The sequence below is a fragment of the Schistocerca cancellata genome, chromosome 1 (assembly GCF_023864275.1).
Source record: "Schistocerca cancellata isolate TAMUIC-IGC-003103 chromosome 1, iqSchCanc2.1, whole genome shotgun sequence".
NCBI lineage: Eukaryota > Metazoa > Arthropoda > Insecta > Orthoptera > Acrididae > Schistocerca > Schistocerca cancellata.
The window spans coordinates 1,068,132,795-1,068,158,356 of NC_064626.1; the positions used below are offsets into that span (position 1 = coordinate 1,068,132,795).

At 42.5% G+C, this 25,562-nt stretch overlaps 1 protein-coding gene across 1 annotated transcript in view; it reads left to right on the forward strand.

Moving 5' to 3' along the window:
- The first annotated feature begins 23,171 nt into the window (after window positions 1–23,171).
- The window catches only part of LOC126127459 (uncharacterized), a 591,491-nt gene continuing 589,100 nt past the window's right edge, over window positions 23,172–25,562 (forward strand). Inside the window, exon 1 of the mRNA XM_049915146.1 lies at window positions 23,172–23,650. Coding sequence (XP_049771103.1) covers window positions 23,606–23,650 — 45 coding nt within the window. The 5' untranslated portion in view covers window positions 23,172–23,605. The remainder of the gene's footprint in view (window positions 23,651–25,562) is intronic.

Below are 25,562 nucleotides of genomic sequence, written 5' to 3' on the forward strand. Positions count from 1 at the left end.
GACAGGTGCTAGCCTAGCAATGGCGGCTGCATAAAGCGTGTCTGGGGGACGCGGAAAACAGTGCAGCCGTCGTAATATTGATGGAGCGATTTATCTGACGTCCAAAAGGGCATCATCATTGACTTTCAGGCCAAGGGTGGAAGCATTTGCGAAACAGCTACGTTTGTAACTTTTCGCTTGGCGCCGTGGGTGAAATATACTGAACATGGAAAAATGACGCTCTCCAAAACCGGTGCCAAGGCATCTGTGGTGCACCAAGGCTCATAGATGACAGGGGTGAGCGACGCTGCGGAGATGTGCACCGGCGAATAGATGTGCAACTGTCGAGTAACTGACTGCCCAGATGAACCAAGGGGCCACACTCTAAACTTGGGGACCACGTCTACTCCTACATGCAGTTTGTTTTTCCTCGTCGCGATGGTAACTACCAGCAGAACAATGTAACGTCTCACACAGCTCGCTGTGTGCGTGCTGGCCACCAAACTCCCCGGATTTAAACCCAGTGGAGAATCAGTGGGACCATCTTGATCGGCCTGTACGCGCAATGGATCCTCAACAGATAAACCTAGTGCAGTTGGCCACTGCACTACAGTCGGCATGGCTCCACATCCGCGTCGGTACCTTCCAGAACCTCACTAACTCTCTTCCTGCACATATCGCAACCGTCCGCGCTGCAAAACGTGGTTATTCAGGTTTTTGACAGGTTGTCAAATGGTTCAAATGGCTCTGAGCGCTATGGGACTTAACTGCTAAGGTCATCAGTTCCCTAGAACTTAAACTACTTAAACCTAACTAACCTAAGGACATCACACACATCCATGCCCGAGGCAGGATTCGAACCTGCGACCGTTGCGGTCGCGCGGTTGCAGACTGTAGCGCCTAGAACCGCTCTGCCACCCCGACCGGCTGACAGGTTGTCACATTAATGTTACTGGACAGTGTAAAACTTTGTTATGATCCACTGTCTCCTTCAAGTTAATAAATTTTTAACTCTTAAGTACGGGGTGTTCAAAAAGTCTCTCCGCAGTGCCATATGATTGTTAGTCGCACGTGCCGTATGATTGTTCGCCTGCCTCGGTTACTTCCCTTCAAGTGGACTCTCTCAACATTCCATTGTTTCGTTTATCTCAGCCAGCGTCGGTACGTTGGTGTGTGTCGTTACGTGTTGACGTAAACATTTAAGTTTAGTTCCTTTGTTCGTTTGTTTCGTTTTTGTCACTGTTAAAATCCTAACCATTGAAGAACGTGTGTTTTTAGTCGGACAAGTGTTCAAAGCTGGCAGTAAATAGACAGTTTCAGTTCGTCAAACATTTAATTCAGTTTTCCCGGAGACAACACCCCCACATCGCGATACTGTGCGAGATTTGATTAACAAATTTCGAAGTAAGGGGTTCAGTGATAGATGCACCGAGAAGTGGTCGTCCTAGCGTTTTGTCTGAGGGTAAACTACTCGATATTTCCGATAAAATGTCCATGAGTCTGAACAAGCCTGTAAGGAAACTTGCCCAGGAAATCGATGTCGGTGTCGGAACGGCCCACACAGCTGTAAGGAAAAAATTAGAATTTTCCCCATACAAAATGACAGTCGTGAAAGAACTGAAAAATACTAACCATGGCAAGAGACTGCATTATTGTCAGTGGTTCAAAAATTTCGCTCAACAAAATGGAAGGGATGTGAAAATTTGTAAGTAAAAATGAATATTCAATAAATAAGAACTTGTATTTCACTGAGTTTCATTTCGGTATATTCACAGCGGCATACGGCAAGAGCGGTTAACAATCATACGGCCATTGGGGAGAGACTTTTTGTACACCCCGTATATTGGACTTTTACACTTGGAAATGATATGTTTCAACATTTATTTTCTATAAGATTAATTTTCAGATTATTGGATAGTGTTCTTTTCGTTAACACATTGTTTGTAACTGTTTCTTCTGCTGAAGCACCAATATATTCTTTCGTAAATTCCTTCCGTCGAATATTTTACGCGTAAGATCAAAGATATACTTACGACGTTTAGTGCTCCTCAAAATTAAACAACTTCTTCATATTCATTTAATCAGTTAAATATTTATTTGTTTAGCGTATAGCATTACATAAAAATACATCCAGAGGACACTACACGACATCGATGATGGGTCTTCGCGGAGTGCGAGGGCTGTTGGTGGGAGCTCTGAACGCCAGTCTCTAGGGCCAGTCTCTAGGGCCATCCAAGTCTTAATGTCGTAGCCACGAAAAAGTCGTTTCGATCATCAAGGTAGGCTCCTCAACAATCTGCCGGACGGTTTGGTTCACTGTTCCACAATCACAGTTTGGGCTGGACTGCTTAGTCCATTTGTGCTGATTGTATGCTCTACCGAAACTATCTTGTTCTTTAGTAAATAAAATAGTAAATAAAATAGTTAAGTATCAGTCAAAGAATATTCGTTATTCTTCATAAAATACTTCAACTTCATTTATTCACACCACAGATATAGAGTGGTTGGTCAAGTAATAAAATGCATTGACTCATGCTATAAAGGTGAGGTTTCTGTGTAGAGAGGTCAAGAAGAGACTAGCCACATTTTTAAAGACATAGCGGGGGGCGAAGAAAGCAAGCCCGAAGCCCACATAGACAGCCATAGGGTGAGGAGCTGTGCATGGGGGCTGGTGGGGGGGGGGGGGGGCGAACAGGTCACGTCTGGCCCCTGCAGTGCTGGCGCCATAAACTACGCTGCATAATTCCCCGAAAGCAGAAATCACGTACGGAAGGGGGGAAAAAAAGATTCGTTTAAATTCTGTTCGTAAAAGAAACTGAAATCGTTACACCTATTGACATGTTAAGGGTAGATCAGAATAGAATTTTTTAGCCTAATTTGGCTTAAAATGTTCCTTACAGGGTCTATTTTTCTCATTCATTCGTATGAAGAATGCCATAAATGTTAAAATATGTCAAAAGCATGATTTACTGCATTGAGGTCCACTGCATATGAGCGCTCGAATGCAGCCCCGACGGAATAGGGGTCCTGTTACTTTTGAACAGTTTTACCCAGGGCATTAGTATCGACTAAAATACTGTTCTCCACAAGATTTCTCTTTCTAACGCGATTCATTTATGGTAAACAGTCTGAAAGCATGTGATTTTTTCGTGTCTGCTGAACTTGTCCTTTCGCTTTTCTTATTTTATTTTGTTGAATTTTTTTTTTTGTGCGAAGTAAAATGTGAGTATTTGAAAATGACAAACGAACCTATTTTTAAGGATAAAAAATGTTCTAAAGTTACCCCAGTCGTACAAAAAAGCGCTTCGATTGGTAAGCAGAAGCCAGTTAATCTATATCATTTCGTCAAAATGAGAGAGTTTCGACATCGGTGAAAACAGTCCAAGTGTTCGATGCTGGCATTGCCGATTACATTCTGTTCAGTTTCAATATAAAAAACAAAGCTGAAACATTAAATGCTTGTTTTTTCTAAACAACATTTTTCAAGTTGGCGGGAGCTATAGGCCATGAAATATACCTGCAACTACATTATACCAGAATGAGATTTTCACTCTGCAGCGGAGTGTGCGCTGATATGAAACTTCCTGGCAGATTAAAACTGTGTGCCGGATCGAGACTCGAACTCGGGACCTTTGCCTTTCGCGGGCAAGTGCTCTACCAACTTGCCCGCGAAAGACAAAGGTCCCGAATTCGAGTCCCGGTCCGGCACACAGTGCCGGGCAAGTGCTCTACCAACTTGCCCACGAAAGACAAAGGTCCCGAGTTCGAGTCCCGGTCCGGCACACAGTTTTAATCTGCCAGGAAGTTTCAACTACATTATATCTTATTGTAACTTGTGAGTCGGCGATTTTTCTACTGTAGGTCGTAGGATTTCTGCGATGTATTTTAATTTCAATTTTTGGTGCACGTTTTCATAACGACTTTTTTGTCGAAAAAATTAACTTTTACTTCAGAGTGCCGTCATTTTATTGTAAACCATTATTTTAGTGTACCAACGTACATTTCAAAGCATTTTTTAAAAATTTTGATCGAGTTTGAAAATTACGGCTTTCTGAGCTCCCATCAACCGTCCGCGCACTCCGCGAAGACCTTTCATCGATGTCGTGTAGTGTCCTCTGGGTGCACGTTTTTTACTTAAAAATAGATAATACGATGTTGAGCGTCTACAGTATAGGTCTAAAGTCAATTCCGTAATTTTTTGTAATTTTATTGACAAAAGACCATTAATATCGCTTCCAAAATCGAATGTCACTCTGAACCACTTAATAAAGATCCTAACTGCACTTATCGCAGGGAAAGAAAACGGTGCTGAATACAGTAAAGCGCAACAAAGTAAAACAGCTGACAACAATGGTCACCTCACACAGTAGTGTCAGCTAGCTAATGTTGGTCGCAGCCGGAAACGACTGACTATCGGCCTAAACCGGTCTTCTTTTACCGGCTTCTACTGAATCAGGACCAGAGAGTGGTCTGCCAACTAAAAGTTAACACACGTACAGAGTTGGCACGAAAGAACACTTTCAAAAATTCATATAAGTGAAACGATGCAACTTATTCGCTTCAGACCTTAACCAGTTGACAGACACAATAGTGCCTGACGGGCACTATCATAAAATTTCGACTATTACGAGGATAGCGAAAACGGTGCTTTGTTTCCGAGTGCTAGTATTCTATACAACAATATCTGGTAGCAACGAGAGTTAGAAAATATTTTCATTTATTGTAGGCTTTTATTTGAATAATCTGAACGCCTATATTTGACACCTGTAGCAGGTTCATCGATCAGCTAAATAAAAACTAATCTTAATAACCACAATGAAATTCTAGCTTTCCAGATAAGTTCACTAATGTTGCACAACATTTCGAATAAATCACAGTTGAACGGTTATTAGAATTTCCTTAGTACTTCGCTGATATGAATCGGAAAGTAATTCAAAATTATAAGTAAGTTCACACTATGAATTCTTTCGTTAATTCAATATTGCGTTACCTTAGACTGCCTTCCGTGTAACTACAGTCACAATAAGAGTGTGAAACTTCATCGTGAAATAGTTGAACATTTAATCGGCTCAATAAGCGCTAATGTCGTAATAAGGCCGAAACAAACTCCAGTTCAGAAACTGGCTATCACAGAAGAAGCTATCACAGGGATGGTTCTGTCTAAGGAGTGGGATTCATAAAATGGGGGTATGCCTTTTAGATTTTTTAATAGTCAGCGAATAGAACGAAAGCTACTACAGCGTTATTTGAACGACGAGCGCTAGCGTCTCTGGAATCCAACTCAGTCAACATTCAAAGTATGGAAAATGCGCAACAATAATTCGATATAAAGTTACATGTTATACAGTCTCCATGTACGCCTGGTACAAAGAGTGTGAAGAGACGGGCTGCATTTACAAAGGCAGAAGCCCTGGTCGGTCTTCTGTGTCAGAGCAAAATGTTAATCGCGTTCAAGCTAAATTCCAACGAACCCCACAGAAGTCAACACGCTGAGAAAGTCGTGAGTTTCAGAGCCAACAAACAACAGTTTCCAAAATCCTGCTTGAACGCTTGCGCATGAAACCGTGCATACTGCAGTTGGTCCAGGCCCGAGATGTTGGTGAGGCTGCACGATAACAATGACAACTCCAGGAGCTTAATTATTAGTAACTAGGCAACGTTGCACACTAAGGGCGAAAAATCGGCTTTGGTTTGGGGTAGCAGAAAATTCACATTTCCCCCCAATGAACATGAATGACGTTTACCAAAGATCAGGGTGTTCTGCGAATTGTCGCAGGAAAAGATTTAGGGCCCTTCTTTTTCTACACCTACATACATCTACATATATACTCCACTAGCCACCAACCGGTGTGTGGCGGAGGGCACAATTCGCGCCAAAATCATATCCCCCCCCTCTCTGTTCCACTCGCGGATCGCCCGAGGGAAAAACGACTGTCTGAACGCCTCAGTACGAGCTCTTATTTCCCTTATCTTTGAATGGTGATCATTGCACGATCTGAAAGTTGGTGGTAATAATATATGCTCTACATCCTCGGTGAAGATCGGATTTCGGAATTTAGTGAGCAGCCCCTTCTGTTTAGCGCGCCGTCTATCTGCAAGATTGTCCCACTTCAAACTCCCTATGAGATCTGTAACGCTCTCGCAATGGCTGAATGTACCAGTCACGAATCTTACCGCTCTTCTTTGGAACTTCTCAATCTCTTGAATCAGACCCAACTGGTAAGGGTCCCATACAGACGAACAATACTCCAAGACTTGGCGAACTAACGTATTGTAAGATATTTCCTTTGTTGAAGGACTGCATCGCTTCAGGATTCTACCAATAAACCACAATCTTGAGTTCGCCTTACCCGCTACTTGTGTAATCTGATCATTCCATTTGAGATCATTTCGAATAGTCACACCTAGATACTTGACGGACGTTACCGCTTCCAAAGACTGGGCATTTATCTTGTACTCGTACATTAATGTGGATTTTCGCCTTGTTATACGCAGTAGGTTACACTTACTAATATTGAGAGATAATTTCCAGTCATTACACCACGCGTTTATTTTCTGCGAATCCTCATTGATTTGTTCACAGATTTCGTGTGATACTACTTTCCTGTAGGCTACAGCATCATCGGCAAACACTCTCAGGCCGTTGTCAATACCATCAACCAGATCGTTTATGTAAATCGTAAAAAGCAGAGGACCTATTACGCTGCCCTGGAGCACACTTGAAGTTACTCCTGTTTCTGTTGAAGTCATCCCGTTTAGAACGACATACTCCTCCCTGTCTGATAAAAAACTTTCTATCCAACCGCATATGTCATCGGATAAACCGTAAGCGCGCACTTTTTGTAGCAAGCGACAGTGCGGAATTGAGTCGAGCGCCTTTCGAAAGTCGAGAAATATGGCATCAACCTGGGAGCCGGTGTCTAGAGTCTGTTGTATATCATGCACTAAGATGGCCAGCTGTGTCTCGCATGACCTCTGTTTTCGTACAGAAAACCGTCGTAGTCGTTTGCACTTGCGCTTGCTTTCAATGTGACTTCTGCATCAGTTGCAAGAAGAGTCCAATAACTTCATCTTGCAACAAGCAGCTCTTGCAAAACTTTTTACTTCCACTTCATCGTACAGGGACACCTAACTACACACCTGGCTAGATGATGGCTCTACTGTGCAGCTGCTGATGACGTCCGGGTACAAGAAAGAGGGATTGTTTGTCCCACACCTGCCACACTGTTTGCCAGAACTACAGTAGCGAATCGCAGCTGCGGTTGAGTCCTTCACTGTCGATATGTAGCACAAGGTTTTTTGACGTGATAAACTCGCTCACGCTTAGTGTAACCATCAGTGTTAGCCATATTTCTGGGACGTAAGTGTGACACGTAAAAACAAACAACAGACTTTTTATTATGTATTAAACAAAAACATTATCATAAGAAACTCATTATATTAATTACATAAAGTATCACACATCGCGTGAGCAACAAATCTGTGTGATACTGCGCTACTTATGAGTCACCGAGTGTCCCTATACGCCATAACGGACGCTCCACTAACGTTTCTCTTCCTCAGTTGAGAGTCGTGCATTGACTTATTCCCTCACCTACTTCATTTCGTACTTTACTTATCCGATTAATTTTTAACATTTTGAGATACCACAATGTTTGTACCAACATCCATAGATGAGAGCAGATTTTACAACATCCATAGACACAGTGGGTATGGACTGAGCATTAATATTTCATTTCTGGTAGTGTTGACAGATTTCACACTCACACAATACTGAGATTCGGAAACGACAGTTGCACTTGTGGAGAGGTGGCTACTAAAGTGAGGGCAGTGCTCAACGTTTTGTATGACACGCTGTTTATTTTAAAGGCTCGAACATAAACATTTTTGAGATACGTCTCATCCTTTTTCTATAGTTTCATTTTGCTCTTGGCAATTGTTGCCAAAGAAAACTAGGTTGCTGCATACGTGAAATCAGCAGTTATCTTAATCTACATTCATACTAGCCTTTTCCACATTGCTTCACTGGCATATGCTTCGTCTCTGTTACTTGTATTGCACACATCTCCAGCTCCCCACCATCTCTGTGTCCAGTTCTTCCTTCCCCCATCTCCCCAGCCATCTCTTCCTCCCTCTTCGATCTCTCCATCTCCTTCTCCTCTTTCCCCACATCTCCACCTCCTCTCTCCATCTCTTTGTCCATCTGCTCCCCCTCGGATCATATCTTAATCCCCTCCCTCACTCTATCTATATCCTCTTACCTCCCCTCTCTGTCCTTCTACACCTCCTCCCTCTCTTTCTCTCCTTCTATCCTCCTTCTCTGTCCATCTCCTCTTCCCTTTCTCTCTCTGTCCATACCCTTCTTCCCACTCTGTCCATCTACTCCTCCTCCCCTTGTTTCTGTCCATCTCCTCCTACCCTCTCTCTGTCCATCGCCTCCCACCCTCTCACTCCCTTTCCATCCCCTCCTGGCAACTTTCCCCATCTGTCTCCTCCTCTGTCTAACACACCCTCTCCAAGACATACCCATCCACATGTGTACGCGCTACAAAACAGTTCGATAAAGCAGGCCAATTCAACTTCCACAACATGCCTGTCATGCAGTGCAGCCTAAATGTTGGGGAATAAAAAAACTTTGTATTGACCCTGACATGTATGTTGCTCTGCAAAGCAGCTTAACAAAACAGGCCGATACTACTGGGTAGCCTACATCAGCAGCTGGAGAAACTCGTTTTTACTCATATGGGAGCTACGAGGTCATAAACTTCACTCATGAAGTTTGCTGTTTGTATGCCAAATTTGGTTGAAATCGATCCAGCGATATCGGGAGGAGATCCTGGCCATTAAAATTGCTACACCAAGACGAAATGCAGATGATAAACGGGTATTCATTGGGCAAATACATTATACTAGAACTGACATGTGATTACATTTTCACACAATTTAGGTGCATAGATCCTGAGAAATCAGTACCCAGAACAACCACCTCTGGCCGTAATAACGGCATTGATACGCCTGGGCATTGAGTCAAACAGAGCTTGGATGGCGTGTACAGGTACAGCTGCCCATGCAGCTTCAACACGATACCACAGTTCACCAAGAGCAGTGAGTGGCGTATTGTGATGAGCCAGTTGCTAGGCCACCGTTGACCAGGCGTTTTCAGTTGGTGAGAGATCTGGAGAATGCGCTGGCCAGGGCAGCAGTCGAACATTATCTGTATCCAGAAAGGCACGTACAGGACCTGCAACATGCGGTCCTGCATTACCCTGCTGCAATGTAGAGTTTCGCAGGGATCGAATGAAGGGTTGAGTCACGGGTCGTAACACATCTGAAATGTAACGTCCACTGTTCAAAGTGCCGTCAATGCGAACAAGAGGTGACCGAGACGTGTATTCAATGGCACCCCGTACTATCACGCCGGGTGATACGCCAGTATGGCGATGACGAACACACGCTTCCAATGTGCGTTCACCGCGATGTCGCCAAACACGGATGCGACCATCATGATACTGTAAACAGAACCTGGATTCATCCGAAAAAATGACATTTTGCCATTCGTGCACCCAGGTTCTTCATTGAGTACACCATCGCAGGCGCTCCTGTGTGTAATGCAACATCAGGGGTAACAGCAGCCATGGTCTCCGAGCTGATAGTCCATGCTGCTGCAAACGTCGTCGAACTGTTTGTGCAGATGGTTGTTGTCATGCAAACGTCCCCATCTGTTGACTCAGGGATCGAGACGTGGCTGCACGATCCGTTGCAGTCATGCGGATAAGATGCCTGTCATCTCGACTGCTAGTGATACGAGGCCGTTGGGATCCAGCACGGCGTTCCGTATTACCCTTCTGAACCCACCGATTCCATTTTCTGCTAACAGTCATTGGATCTCGACCAACGCGAGCAGCAATATCGCGATACGATAAACCGCAATTGCGATAGGCTTCAGTCCGACTTTTATCAAAGTCGGAAACGTGATGATACGCATTTCTCCTCCTTACACGAGGCATCACAACAACGTTTCACCAGGCAACGTCGGTCAACTGCTGTTTGTGTATGAGAAATCGGTTGGAAACTATCCTCATGTCTGCACGTTGTAGGTATCGCCACCGGCGCCAACCTTGTGTGAATGCTCTGAAAAGCTAATCATTTGCATATCACAGCATCTTCTTCCTGTCGGTTAAATTTCACATTTGTAGCACGTCATCTTCGTGGTGTGGCAATTTGAATGGCCAGTAATGTACATGCTCTCCCATTGACACAAACATAATATACAGCTACGTCCATTATTGCTAGAAAATCACACTATATAGCATTTTGAATAAATTCGCACAACACACAGAACGATTCAATAAATGTTCTGTGTTTTAGCATGAAATACAACAAATGCTCAACTTTGGTCTATATCGAAGTATCTCATCGATGGAAATTCTGTGGCAGATAAAAAGCTAGTTATTGACCCATATCAATGGTCATGCATTCAGTAGTATATGTGGATGCCGTAAATTGTATGGCGAGTAGAGTTAGTGGTGAAGAAATAAAAAATTAAAACGTTATAGATGATGCTGCAGTTTTACTGCATGAACAACAAATATATAATATGCGTTTAACTTTTCTCCTTTCATCATGACAGCATTTTAAATTCTTTTGAAATCGGTCAATAATTATTTAAATATTGAAAATAAAGTTTTTGTTACCGCTGAAAGGTGTTAGGTAGGCAACCTGCAACTTGGGTAAAGTGGTCACGCCTCAGGTTTGCTGTTTAGTAATGTAGATGTGTGGTAATAAATGTATATTCCACAAAACGTATTTTTGTGTAAATTCTAAACCAAAATTAATATCATAATAAGCTGTTGAATACTAGGGCAAGATTATCTAGTCAAGGTAACTTCAACTTTATTGGAGCTGTGTTATTCACATGTGTGTGTGTTCCCATGTTTGTGAATGTGTTCGTGTGTGTACGTGCGAGTGAGTGCGCATACTTGCAAACCACTTTATTGTTGCCCATAAAAATCGCTGCGTAAAAGTTCCCATGTTGGTGTGTGATGATGCACGATATTCCTCTTTTGCAGATCTCACAGCAACACGAACATACTATACAGCCATGTCCATCGCTGCTAGATAATAACACTATATCGCATTTCGGATGAAATTCACTCGGCACACTGAACGATTCGGAGCAGTGTTTCGTATTTCAGTATAAAATACAACCAATCCACATTTTCGTGATGCATGAAGCATCTTTTCCATGAAAATTCCGTGGCACACAAAAAGATTTCAGTTTTGAAACATCTGTCAATCTTGGTTAAGCCATTGCCAGCCATATACTTTCTCACACTGCAAAGATTCAAGAGAAGAGATTCTGCTAAGTTATGAAAAGTTGAAGAATGATATTAGAGGATTGTGTCTTTTTTTCGGAATGCTTCCAACTCTGAGTTGGTTGAGAGTTGCCTGTGAATGGGGTGGAGCCAAGTTTTCGAGTCCCTGGTTGAGAATAGAAGAGAAATCTAAGCTCCAGATGAAAGATTACTTTTTACAAAGTGTGACAACTTAGAAATAAAGTAGAGGGCGATGAAAGTCTTAAAAGCCTTGTACACACCTAGCGACAAAGTCGCGCGAAATTGTGTACAAACTATACCGATACACTGTACCGCGACTGTTCTTATACAGAGACGCGCTTCCACACCTTCGAAGTCAGTTGCACTACATTAAACGCCCAATGTTAAAAGAAATTTGTTTAAACCTGGGATCAAGCGGCAAAGACAAGATAAACAACAACAATGACGTTAGAAAATGATTAATTATAACATGTGATATTAAAATGCGGATGAGGGAATATTAATTTACTGAATATCTACGCATACATATAGTTTTTAATCAAAATGATACTTATATATGTATACTTATATAAGCAGTATTTCTCATTGCGATACAGATGAAATTCAGTGAACCATACTGTCGGAAGCAAAACAGAACATTAACTTAACTGGGAGTTTGTAGGCGACTTATCCTTGATTCCACGCCTTGTCGTAGAAACTTTGATGGGTGGTAACCAAACCAGTTTGATTTCTCCGGAGAAGAACACTTTCTTTTTACTCGCATACCTCCATAGTTCTCTCCCGAATTGGGATTTTAAATTGTGTAGTTTTTTTCATGTATTGTGACCGTTTGGTATTTTTGGGCGAAATGCTCCATAGCATGCCTTCTTTGCTTATGTATTTGTAGTTTTCTGCTGATACATATCAGAGACATGGGAAGACCTCAAGATCTTAAATTATTTTCATTGTTACCTGAATGGCAACCGAATAGAAACGGACTGTGGTAACGTACAGACCACCATCAGCCGCGTTAGATTGTTGCACGTTCCTTGTTAGTCTGTGGAACCTGAGACATGCGGCTTTAGTATCGCGACAGTCGCTGAACAAGATAGACATGCTGCGGAACAGCTCTGATATTGTGCCGCGACTCGTGTTCCTTGACTTGACACTTATCCCGTTAAGCGTTCACGTTTATCTAGAATGCCATGTATCTGCCTATCCCGCATACACAAAATTTCAGTTCTTTTCCGGAACCGTAGACAACACTGTCCCACAAATAGAGTAATTCCAAACCTGCAGTCCTACCAAGTTCTCAGGAGGTTTCCTTGCTCATCAAGTGAACGCCGCAACGGGGAGACATCTACCTAACAATCCCAAGTGGGATTACCTCTGCCGCACAGCCAGCCTGCTGGGATATTTGGCTGAAAACAACAAAATTCTACAACGACGTCGGAAGGAAATATGTAATAAAAAACTTTAAAAATGCGTCAGAGCTTGCTACATACGAGGTGCATTCAAGTTCTAAGGCCTCCGATTTATTTTCTCCGGACTGGAAAGAGATAGAAACATGCGCATTGTTTCAAAATGAGGCCGCGTTCATTGTCAATACGTCCCAGAGATGGCAGCACTGTACGGCAGATGGAATTTTACCGCCAGCGGCGGGAATGAGAACTGTTTTAAATACTTAAAATGGCGACGTTTTCCTTACTTGAACAGCGTGCAATCATTCGTTTTCTGAATTTGCGTGGTGTGAAACCAATTGAAATTCATTGACAGTTGAAGGAGACATGTGGTGACGGAGTTATGGATGTGCCGAAAGTGCGTTCGTGGGTGCGACAGTTTAATGAAGGCAGAACATCGTGTGACAACAAACCGAAACAACCTCGGGCTTGCACAAGCCGGTCTGACGACATGATCGAGAAAGTGGAGAGAATTGTTTTGAGTGACCGCCGAACGACTGTTGAACAGATCGCCTCCAGAGTTGGCATTTCTGTGGGTTCTGTGCACACAATCCTGCATGACGACCTGAAAATGCGAAAAGTGTCATCCAGGTGGGTGCCACGAATGCGACGGACGACCACATGGCTGCCTGTGTGGCATGTTGCCAAGCAATGTTGACGTGCAACGACAGCATGAATGGGACTTTCTTTTCGTCGGTTGTGACAATAGATGAGACGTGGATGCCATTTTTCAATCCAGAAACAAAGCGCCAGTCAGCTCAATGGAAGCACACAGATTCGCCGCCACCAAAAAAATTTCGGGTAACCGCCAGTGCTGAAAAAATGATGGTGTCCATGTTCTGGGACAGCGAGGGCGTAATCCTTACCCATTGCGTTCCAAAGGGCACTACGGTAACAGGTGCATTCTACGAAAATGTTTTGAAGAACAAATTCCTTCCTGCACTTCATCAAAAACGTCCGGGAAGGGCTGCACGTGTGCTGTTTCACCAAGACAACGCACCCGCACATCGAGCTAACGTTACGCAACAGTTTCTTCGTGATAACAACTTTGAAGTGATTCCTCCTGCTCCCTACTCACCTGACCTGGCTCCTAGTGACTTTTGGCTTTTTCCAACAATGAAAGACACTATCCGTGGCCGCACATTCACCAGCTGTGCTGCTATTGCCTCAGCGATTTTCCAGTGGTCAAAACAGACTCCTAAAGAAGCCTTCGCCGCTGCCATGGAATCATGGCGTCAGCGTTGTGAAAAATGTGTACGTCTGCAGGGCGATTACGTCGAGAAGTAACGCCAGTTTCATCGATTTCGGGTGAGTAGTTAATTAGAAAAAAAAATCGGAGGCCTTAGAACTTGAATGCACCTCGTGCTGCTGAACTAATGGCGCCCGTCATTCTACATCTAAATCTACACCTGCAAGACTCTTCTGCAGTTCACACTTAAGTGCCTGGCAGAGGATTCACCAAACAGCCTCCGGACTGTTTCTCAACGGTTCCATTCTCTAAGATCGCGTGGTAAAAATGAACTCTTACATATTTCCGTACGAGCTTTGATTTTTCTTATTTCATTACGATGGTCATTTCTCCCTACGTAAGCTGGTATCAATAAAATATTTTCGCATTCATAGGAGAAAGCTGGTGATTGAAATTTCGTGAAAACATCTCGTCGCAACGATAAACGCCTCTGTTTTAATGATTAACACCCCCAACTCGCTTATCATATACGTGACATTCTTTCCCCATTTCTTGATATGCAAAACGAATTGCCAGTTTTTGGACTTTTTCGATGTCCTCTATCAATCCTGTCTCTTAAGGATCCCATACTGCACAACAGAGGACCGACAAGCATAGTGTAGGCAGTCTCTCCACAAGACCTATTGGATCTAAGTATTCCCCCAATAAAACGCAGTCTTTGATTTCCTTTACCCACGACATTATCTATGTGCTAGTTCCAATTTAAGTTGTTCGTAATTGTACTTCCTAAGTATTTAGTAGTATTGATAGTCTTTAGATGCGTGTGATTTATCGTGCAACCGGATTTTAAAGGATTTCTTTTATAGTAACCGCATGGATGACACACTTTTCCTCATTTGGAGTAAATTGCCACTTTTCGCATCATACAGACATCTCATCTCATCATTTTGCAATTTGTTTCAATCTTTTAATGACTTTACTAGGCGTTAAATTACACCATCATCTGCAAACAATATAAGAGAGCTGCTCAGATTTTCTCCTAAATCGATTAAATAGATTAGAAACGGCAAAGGGCTCGTAACACTTCCTCGGGAAACGCCGGGTATCACATCTGTTTTACTCGATGACTTTCTCTCAATTACTATGTACTTAGACATTTCTGACAGCAAATCACGAATCCAGTAGCACAACTTAGACTATATTCCATAAGCACGCATAGCGGTTCTAGGCGCTCAGTCCGGAACCGCGCGACTGCTACGGTCGCAGGTTCGAATCCTGCCTCGGGGATGGATGTGTGTGATGTCCTTAGGTTGGTTAGGTTTAAGTGGTTCTAAGTTCTAGGAGACTGATGATCACAGATGTTAAGTCCCATAGTGCTCAGAGCCATTTGAACCATAAGCATGCAATTCGATTAGAAGTCTCTTGTGAGGAACGCTGTCAAAAGCCTTCAGGAAACCTAAAAACATGGAATCAATTTGAGACCGCCTGTCGATAGCACTCATCACTTCCTGTGAATAAAGAGTTGGTTCTGTTTCAAAAGAACGATATTTCCTCAATCCGTTGCAGTCATGGACTGTGCGGCTGATCCCGGCGGAGGTTCGAGACCTCCCTCTGGCATGGGTGTGTGTGTTTGTCCTTAGGATAATTTAGGTTAAGTAGTGTGTAAGCTTAGCGACTGATGACCTTAGCAGTTAAGTCCCATAAGATTTCACACAGATTTAAACATTCAATCCGTGCTATGTATCAATAGACCGATTTCTTGGAGGTAATTCATGACGTTAGAATACAATATGTGTTCCAAAATCCTACTGCAAAACGATATCAGTTGTATGGGTCTGGAATTCATCGGATTACTCCTATGTCCTTTCTTGAGTATTGCTGTGATCTGTGCAACTTTACAGTCATTAGGGTAAATGAGTTGTTTCGAACTGCACTGTTCGAATGATCTTTCATACCTGATATTCCACAGTCGGTATTGCACAGGCAATGGTATATAGTTCGAAGGACACCATAATAAGTTAGAGATCAGAGTCACATCGAAATCTCGTTTTATTGTCTAGGGAGGAAGACTGGTAATCCTAGAAGTAGTAGTAATAGTTAGTAGTAGTTTTATCCATATATAGATCTCCTTTACAAAGGTACTGGCCTTGTTTTAGTACTACAATTTAAGAACAACATAAATGAAATAATTCACACATAAAAACGTTTACAGACTTACAGGTCTAGAATGGCAAGGATATGACACCTCGCACTAGAATATGTTCTGCTTTTCGATGAAATGAACTTCAACACTCGCTTTCCACTGACCGCAAGATCCGTTCCACGGAGATTTTGCGAGGGATTTTCAATAAGTAATGCAATCAATTTTTTTTCTGAAAGCGGGTTGGTTTTATTCAGGATTCCAATACACCATATTATTCCGCACTCTTTTGGCTACAAAACACAGTTTTTCAATGCAATATCCGTTCAATGCGACGGCCTTATACCGCCTTACTGGAAGGGCCTGCATGCCCGCACGGTACCATTCTACTGGTCGACACCACAACCAAAGTCTTGCTACAACAATAAACCAAACTCCTCATCATTCAAGTACTGCTTCCGGCGGAGGGCATCTTCAATTGTGCCAAACACATGGAAATCGGAAGGTGCGAGATCCGGGCTGTAGGGCAGGTGAGGAAAACAATCGAGTGAAGTTTTGTGAGATGCTCTCGGGTGCGCAGACTTACATGAGGCGCTGCGTTGTCATGGAGAAGGAGAAGTTTGATTGTATTTCTGTGGCGATCACCTCCACTGAGAGTGTCCGCACATGCATCATTGCAGGAGTGCCTATGCAGAAGTCACTGCTGTGTGCGGCTGGCCGACACGCGGGAGATCGGAGAGGTTTGCGCGACTTTGTTGTGATAACAGACAACGACCAGCCGTGTTTTTGTTCACTGCCAGGACTCTGTAGACATTGTGCGAGAGCCTAGGAATGTCTGTGATGCTCTGGTTTTCCACTAGAAGAAACTCAGCGACAGCTATATGCTTGGAACGCATCTCCGTTCCAGAAGCCGTTTTGAAGGCAGCGTACAGCACTGCCACCTATCGCGACTAAATGAAACTGTAGAAGCTGAAGCGATAACATCCCACGATGTCCCACAACAAATGCCGCATTTTTTCAACCGAAATTGGCCGAAAGAAAAAAATTTTTTCATTACTTACTGAACGTAGCTCGTGCACTACTGGCCATTAAATTTGCTACACCAACAAGAAATGCAGATAATAAATGGATATTCATTGGACAAATATATTATACTAGAACTGACATGTGATTACATTTTCACGCAATTGGGGTGGATAGATCCTGAGAAATCAGTACCCAGAACAACCACCTCTGGCCGTAATAACGGCCTTGATACGCCTGGGCATTGAGTCAAACAGAGCTCGGATGGCGTCTACAGGTACAGCTGCCAATGCAGCTTCAACACGATACCACAGTTCATCAAGAATAGTGACTGGCGTATTGTGACGAGCCAGTTGCTCGGCCACCATTGACCAGACGTTTTCAATTGGTGAGAGATCTGGAGAAAGTGATGGCCAGGGCAGCAGTCGAACATTTTCTGTATCCGGAAAGGCCCGTACAGGACCTGCAACATACGGTCGTGAGTTATCCTGCTGAAATGTAGGGTTTCGCAGGGATCGAATGTAGGGTAGAGCCACGGGTCGTAACACATCTGAAATTTAACGTCCACTTTTCAAAGTGCCGTCAATGCGAACAAGAGGTGACCGAGACGTGTAACCCATGGCACCCCATACCATCACGCCGGGTGATACGCCAGTATGGCGATGACGAATACACGCTTCTAATGTGTGTTCACCGCGATGTCGCCAAACACGGATGCGACCATCATGATGCTGTAAACAGAACCTGGATTCATCCGAAAAAATGACGTTTTGCCATTCGTGCAACTAGGTTCGTCGTTGAGTACACCATCGCAGGCGCTCCTGTCTGTGATGCAGCGTCAAGGGTAACCGCAGACATGGTCTCCGAGCTGATAGTCCATGCTGCTGCAAACGTCGTCGAACTGTTTGTGCAGATGGTTGTTGTCTTGCAAACGTCCCCATCTGTTGACTCAGGGATCGAGACGTGGCTGCACGATCCGTTACAGCCATGCGGATAAGATGCCTGTCATCTCGACTGCTAGTGATACGGGGCCGCTGGGAATCAGCACAGCGTTCCGTATTACCCTCCTGAACCCACCGATTCCATATTCTGCTAACAGTCATTGGATCTCGACCAATGCGGCAGCAGTGTCGCGATACGATAAACCGCAATCACGATAGGCTACAATCGATCTTTATCAAAGTCGGAAACGTGATGGTACGCATTTCTCCTCCTTACACGAGGCATCACAACGATGTTTCACCAGGCAACGCCGGTCAACTACTGTTTGTGTATGAGAAATCGGTTGGAAACTTTCCTCGTGTCAGCACGTTGTAGGTGTCACCACCGGCGCCAACCTTGTGTGAATGCTCTGAAAAGCTAATCATTTGCATATCACAGCATCTTCTTCCTGTCGGTTAAATTTCGCGTCTGTCGCACGTCATCTTCGTGGTGTAGCAATTTTAATGGCCAGTAGTGTATTAGCAATAGAGCAGCGTAGTTATATTGTCAGTTATATTAAGGTATTCTATGAGGCTATTGATTCCGAGCAACACTGTGATAATCACTAGAAAGGATAAGGTAAAGTAAAAAGAGCTACCCAATAGAAGAGAAAGAGAGAAAAACATGCAGATTTTAGGGAACTGAGGATCGAACATAGCAAAATGAGAAAGTGGGGGGGGGGGGGAGAAGATGGTCGACAGAGAAGGCGGAAGAAAGGCCAACGAAGCTTCCGGGCGCGGTGGAAAGAGACCGACTAATTAAGAAGACTAATGAACGCCCACGGAGAAAGCACGCCGGAAGTAAAGAAGACTGGGATCAGCCAACCAAAGAGGCTTCTTAATGGCAAACGACTGCTGCAGATAGGTATTTATTGACCGCATCGGGAAGAAGAATTGCGAAATCTGTTCCGCCGAACAGTGAAAGCTTCGATGACTTGGAAAAGAAAGGCTCGCAATACTCAGAGAAGTGCTGGTCATAAACTAAGGACGAAATACTTCACTCATCGAATTACAATCTGGTACTTTCGTCTTGGTAAAAGCGTCGACGCTTTGTGGAACTGGCTTAGTATATTGCGTCAATTACTATTTTATTATATCCACTACACGCTTCAGTAATCGTGCCACCAATATCACGTAAATTCTAACCTTCTCGTGGTTAGTGAAGTGCATAAACGTCTTTTTGCAACAAGGAGTCAAGTAATGAACAAATTATTTGTCGTCTCGAGGGAGGTAGAAGAACAATGAGAATGTTATATATTGCTGATGGTAGCATGCGCACTATTCTCACTACTCGCTCAAATAGTCTCACTGTAAAACAAATAAAGATTGGTTCTCAACATTGGGAGAAGGACATTATAAACCTTCAAAAACCTGCTCCTTTGAGATGTTCTTTATTGTAGCGACTAGTTTCAAAGACAAGATCATCACAACTCGACCTACACGTACATAGAAACATATAAATTATCATTATTGTTAATGTTGTATAAATAATCTCACGCATTCATATAATTAATTATGTTTCAAGCATATGCTGTACCATATGTTGCGGAACGATCGTCTGTATTCAAATGTATAACACGTTTCAGTTTCACTTTTTTAGCTAGCGTCCGCTGGCAGGTGATGCTCGATTGTTATGTTCAGTTTTTGTAGACCTACATGGCAATATCTCCATTTAACAGTATCCTTTTCTATATCCTATACCTCGTACACAGACGTAACAGGTATGTGCCTGTGGCTAATCTTCACACTACAATCGATCACCCAGATTTCTTTGACTTCTCTAAACGATTATCGCTGGGCTCCCCGTGTAGCACATCAAGCTGATCGAACGTTTAGTTTTGTAGCAACTCTGACTTGCATCGGTAAAAGTTTGACAGATCTGTTGCTGTAATGTCGTTTGCAGCTTGTGCATCTACGGCGCAAACATCTAACAGACAGAACAAGGTTTTACATTGACAACAGTATGATTTTTTATTAATTTTGTCTCCTATGAATCCTGCTCATTTTTTAGTGTTCGCTTCAAATTTAGAGAGCTTCTTTGTACATCCTTTCAGTCTTTGTTAACTTACATGTTTCTGTATGTGAATAAGTCACCTGAGGATGATAATTTGAGAGGTATTAATCACGAGAGTTAAGAGTATACCCTTGCAGTAATGTTTTTGTGTTAATGATTCTGTTCTTAAAATATTTAGAATCGGAAGAGCATTGTTTACAAAAAAAGTTTTTAAATATTTGTAACATATCATGAAGGTAATCCTGCGATCACAAGATAAAATATACCTATGAACATATGTCCTGCAGTATTGACGATATTCAGCCCCATTGTCAATCGTATGATTATTGCCACAACATGTTTCGGGACAAAATAATCCCATTTTCAAGCGCTAAAAACAAGGAAACCAGATCAAACAGTCTTCCTTATGCCGATAGACATATAAGGATTATAGACATCCTGAGTTATAACCTGTCTTTAAAAATTTAGACCTCGTAACAACTTGAAAACAAGCTGCACACCTGCATTGTCAATTCAGGCGTAGAATTGTATACGTAGAAGTGTAGCGTGGACATTCGAAAATACGGAGAAGAAGGAACTGGATGCATCAACAATATTAGCTGTGAGTACACACTAAATGTGTGTCAAGCTGCAGTAAAATCTACTCTTTTTCGTGGTCCAGAAACACAGATTACTTACAGAAAACATCTAAAGCATCTTGTAAGTTACAATCATCTATGCACGGAGAAGATCCCTTGACTGAAGAGGTGAGACTTGTGTTTTGGAAGTGGGGGTTACCATCCAGCAATGAAGACAAAATTTTATTTTTGTTCGTCAGTCCTAACGTTGGTTTGGCGCAGTTCTCAAATCCTGCCGCTTTCCGCATTACTCGTCATTTCAGTATAAGCACTGCTTTCCATATAATCCTGGTTCTGTCAAACTTCGTAACTATAGCGCTTACCCGGGGCATGGTGCCATTTACTAGATGTCTATATAACAACTTCTACGAGCAACAAACATTTGATTTTCAATATTTTATACAGTTACTGGCCGAATTCAAAAACTTAAAAAGTTGTCATAATAAATTCATTAATAGCTACAATCTTATGCCAAAGGTTTAACGCAGTAAGGTAACATCTAGAAACTGAGTATATGTCTTGAGGAGCATAACTCACATCATGAAAATTACCAGGACTATACTCATCCAATATTTGAGATTGAGAATATTCAGTAACTTGCCACAAACTTTACACATCATTTCAAACATTTACGAAACATTTTCTCGCTGACACTTCCACCACAACGATAAAAGGAAAAAGTTTATCGCTTACTATATTTACGCCGTTCATCCAGCAAAAGTGCAGCGTCAGGCATGAAATTTTAATTTGTTACTTCTTTGCTAGAAACTCTAGCCGCAACACAATTTGCGAGCAGTACCAACATACACACATCAAAAGAAGTTTTGCATCGCCGCGGTTCCCAGAACTCCTGAAAATAGACGTTGACTGTGGATGCTGTATTGATTGTTCAGAGATGTCTCTAAACCCGCCCAAAGATGTAAACAACCATGTACGAGCAGCGCCTACTAGACGGAGGAGGTGCGACAACCGATCAGTTCCAGACATTCCACCAGGAAGGAGGTACACGGTTCGTGTTGTCTGTAGTTCAACCGTGCCTAGAAGGTCAATACCGCGGTTCGATCGCGTCCACGTTGTTACTTTGTGCCAGGAAGGACTCTCAACAAGGGAAGTGTCCACGCGTGTCGGAGTGAACCAATGCGATGTTGTTTGGACATGGAGAAGCTACAGAGAGACAGGAACTGTCGATGACATGCCTCGCTCAGACCGTCCAAGGACTACTACTGGACTACTAACATGGAAATTAAGCGTTTCCGGACACATGTCCACATAACATCTTTTCTTTATTTGTGTGTGAGCAATGTTTCCTGAAAGTTTGGCCGGACCTTTTTGTAACACCCTGTGTACGCGAGATGCGTTTCGCTTTTTTTTCACAAAAATCATCACCAGTGTCTTGAAATTACTTTATACTTATACGTGTTTATGATTATTTTAAACAATTGGTTTCATACACTCGTTAACGTTCTTGCAAATGAACGAACCATTTCTAACCTAAAAAGTTAATGCTGGCATCACAACCTCAAAGAACTATTAACGATATTTGTGTGCACAAACACATTTTTTGTTTACTATTAGCAGCTACATTCTACCCACGTTGCATTAAAAATGAAAGAAAGCGCCAAAGAGAGTGACTGTCAAATCATTCTATTGCCATAGAGATGAACAATAACCAAGAATTACCAAGGAACTTATGAGAACATACCCCAGAGTAACATTGATAGCTTCGAAAATAACTCTTACATCTACTTGGATACAGTTGACGAAAAGCTCTCGAGTTTCCAGTTGGGTGGCGGTATTATAAAACTGCGATGTTGCGACGAGTGACACACTCTTCATCTTCTGACGAAGACACCGAGAAAGTCTACATGCACACATGCTTGGATATAGTTTCATGTTTCTCTGTTCAAAAGAATACGCCACAATTATAGCATACCAGCTACTGAAAGACCAGTAGAGTCCCCAGACTGCAGAGTTTTTATCAAACTTGTATGTTACAAAGTAAAAAAGAAGTCCAAAAAAGTCATCTGAACATTGATATTATTCTCCAGAACTTCTCATTGTGAGCAGTAAAATTACCAAAAACATTGACTGCTTGAAACGTGTACCCCTGTACGACAAAATAAAAACGCTGGATTCGTTACTGATGATAATCTTGAACTAACAGTTAGTAACTTAATGGCACAGAGTCCCAGTGCAGTTATAAGAAAACAAACACAGTTTCTCTCTTTTTCTCCTTTTGTTTAATTAAGCGCATGTCGTTACGGGCTACTACAAACTTACTTTCACGATTCACATGTGCTCTGCCTGGGTGCTGTCTTCCGCTGGAACTTAAAAAGCGCGCCGCCGACGGATGTTCTGCAGCTGGTCTAGAGTAGTACCCCAGCTGGCCGCGACAGGAAGTGGTGGCGCGTTGGTCGCAGAACAGTCGGCGCACGCTCAGAGCTGAGTCAGACACGACGGCGAGCAGTATGGCGACATGTCGCTTCGTGCGTAAACAGTGAGTGTAGGCACTTGTCTCATCGTGGCGGGATAAATATTGTCTGACTTGCTAAAGTGTGCTTCGATACATCGTTCAAGATCGTACCGCTTACAGGACGTTTCATTTAAAGAGCAGAAACACTGATATTTCTTCGCAGTGAGCATTTGACAGATTATCACCTTTGCTTGCCGTTTACAGTTACGTGTTAGCTTATCAATGAGAAAGGGCAGAGCTTTGTGACTCGTGGAAACGGCGTGAATATTCTGTTGCGACTGAGAGGAGACGAAATGAGCGGGTCTGCAGTGCCCTGGCGTGGAAAATTCCGACTGATACCATGTTAGCTGAACCGTAGCAAGAAGATTTGGATTATGTGGAGTGTTAAGACCAGCAAGACGAAGAATTCTCAAGGATGAGCCGTGGGTACTACGTACCCTGTGCGCCGTTCCTCTACTTGGTAAGTACGAACTCAAAATACCATCCTTTCTGTATTTCAATAAGAACAAATCATCCAGAAGAAACAGATGGCTTTGCAAGTGAACATGTATTATTTTGGTACTTTACGAAGATAATTGAGCGTATTAAGTGACATAGAACGAAATATTTGCCATATTTTCGCACTGTTGTTGCAGGTTTCTACTTGTACCATTGTTAAGTCAAATGCTAGGTGCACATTGGATTTTTAATGTTTCTCTTGTGGTATGTTACGTTCCGTGCATTTTCGTGGATTTCTTTGACTGGCGAAGATAAATTTTATTTCTATCAAAAGTGGCATTAATCATTACATCCCACCGTATTTTAGAGGCGCTGTTTTCAAAATTTTATCGAGGTATTATATACTAATTTACTGACTGAAGTGTAATATTGTAGAAGAAATGTTTTTCATCAACAAATGCCTGAGGACAGGAGCTATCTTCATGTCGAACAGCTTTTTTTGTTTGAAACTGAGATAAGAATCAGTGGAGGGTTTGCCGATGGGATGGGAGTAATACAGAACTCGTACGTACACTGTATCGATGAGCAGAAATAGGCTTTTGTGTGTTAGTTTTCTCAGTTTTGTGTCATTTTAATTGTTAACGGGCAGGAGAGCCCTGTTGATTAAGGAGTTCATAATGGGTGCCTTGTTCTCCGTGACAATTTCAGCCGGCCAGCAGATGTTTGGTTGGATACCGAAAGTACTAAAGCCATGATATGTGGTAAACAGCCAGCTGAAGATGATATTGTCTGCTGTGTGTACTGTATGCGTGCGCCGCTATTGAGTTGTTTGTCGCCTGGTGCGAATAGCAGCTGCAAGGCGGTGCGACCTTGCGCAGTCAGCTGTTTGGCGCATCTCCAGGGCACCGCCCGCCACATATGCAAGACCCTTCTCGCTTTCCTTCCTGTCATTTCTTTTCTGCCTGACGTGCTTGTAGCAGTTTAGCGGCCTCAAATGGCAGCAAATGATTCCTTGTGGAATGCACGATACCGCGAGATAAATTGTCGCAAGTAAAGAAATGCAATTTAACTAGAAACAAAACCTCAGCGATTAATGCTTAATTACAACTTTTATAACTAGGAATTGTGTATAAACAGTGCAATAGTCTATTAATGTACTATGTTACACTGCATAACTGTTGTAGTACGTACGAGTTCTTGTATGCCTTTATACGGTAATTTTTCTAATCTTCTGCGCGATGCATGCAGTAGTAGACCAGCATATGAAAGGGCTGTAGCTAGATTCCTCACAGGATGCCTAGTGTTTTTACCGAACTTTCATCAAATAGTACTCATTCTTTATTCAACTCTCTGCAGTCGAATCTTGTTCTCGGTTTTTCCAACTCTGAATTTATGTGCTATTTCTGTTTCATGAAAATTGCTTCCAGGTGTGATTTCAGGCCCACTGCCAAACGCTACCGCATATTTTGTGAGTGCCATTGTTGTACATTTGGCTCCTTGTAGAGCTACTTGCCGTTACGAGCGCGCAGCAGTCTCGTCAAAATGGAAGTAGCCATCCGTGGTTTTCTTCACTGCAACATACAGGCTTATCACACCTACAAAAAATATTTTAACGAGTACAACGCCCAGTTGTTAAGCATCTAACTTTTGTTTTTGATTTTTACTTATTTAGGACCACTGTGAAAAAACCGAACACATATATAATCCATATAATCAACCATCGTCAACTAGAGTATAGGACCTTATGTTCAGAATGAAACAAGAAACCAAACTTTCATTCTTTTTTTCATTTATTTCTTTTTAATTTTTGTTTACTGTAGTAAACACGTTCCTGCGTTACAATTAGTCATGGTGACATTAAGTTGAATCTTAATAAAAGATAAATAAGTTGTGCATTGCCCACAAACATGCAAGGTATCAAATAAAAACTAATA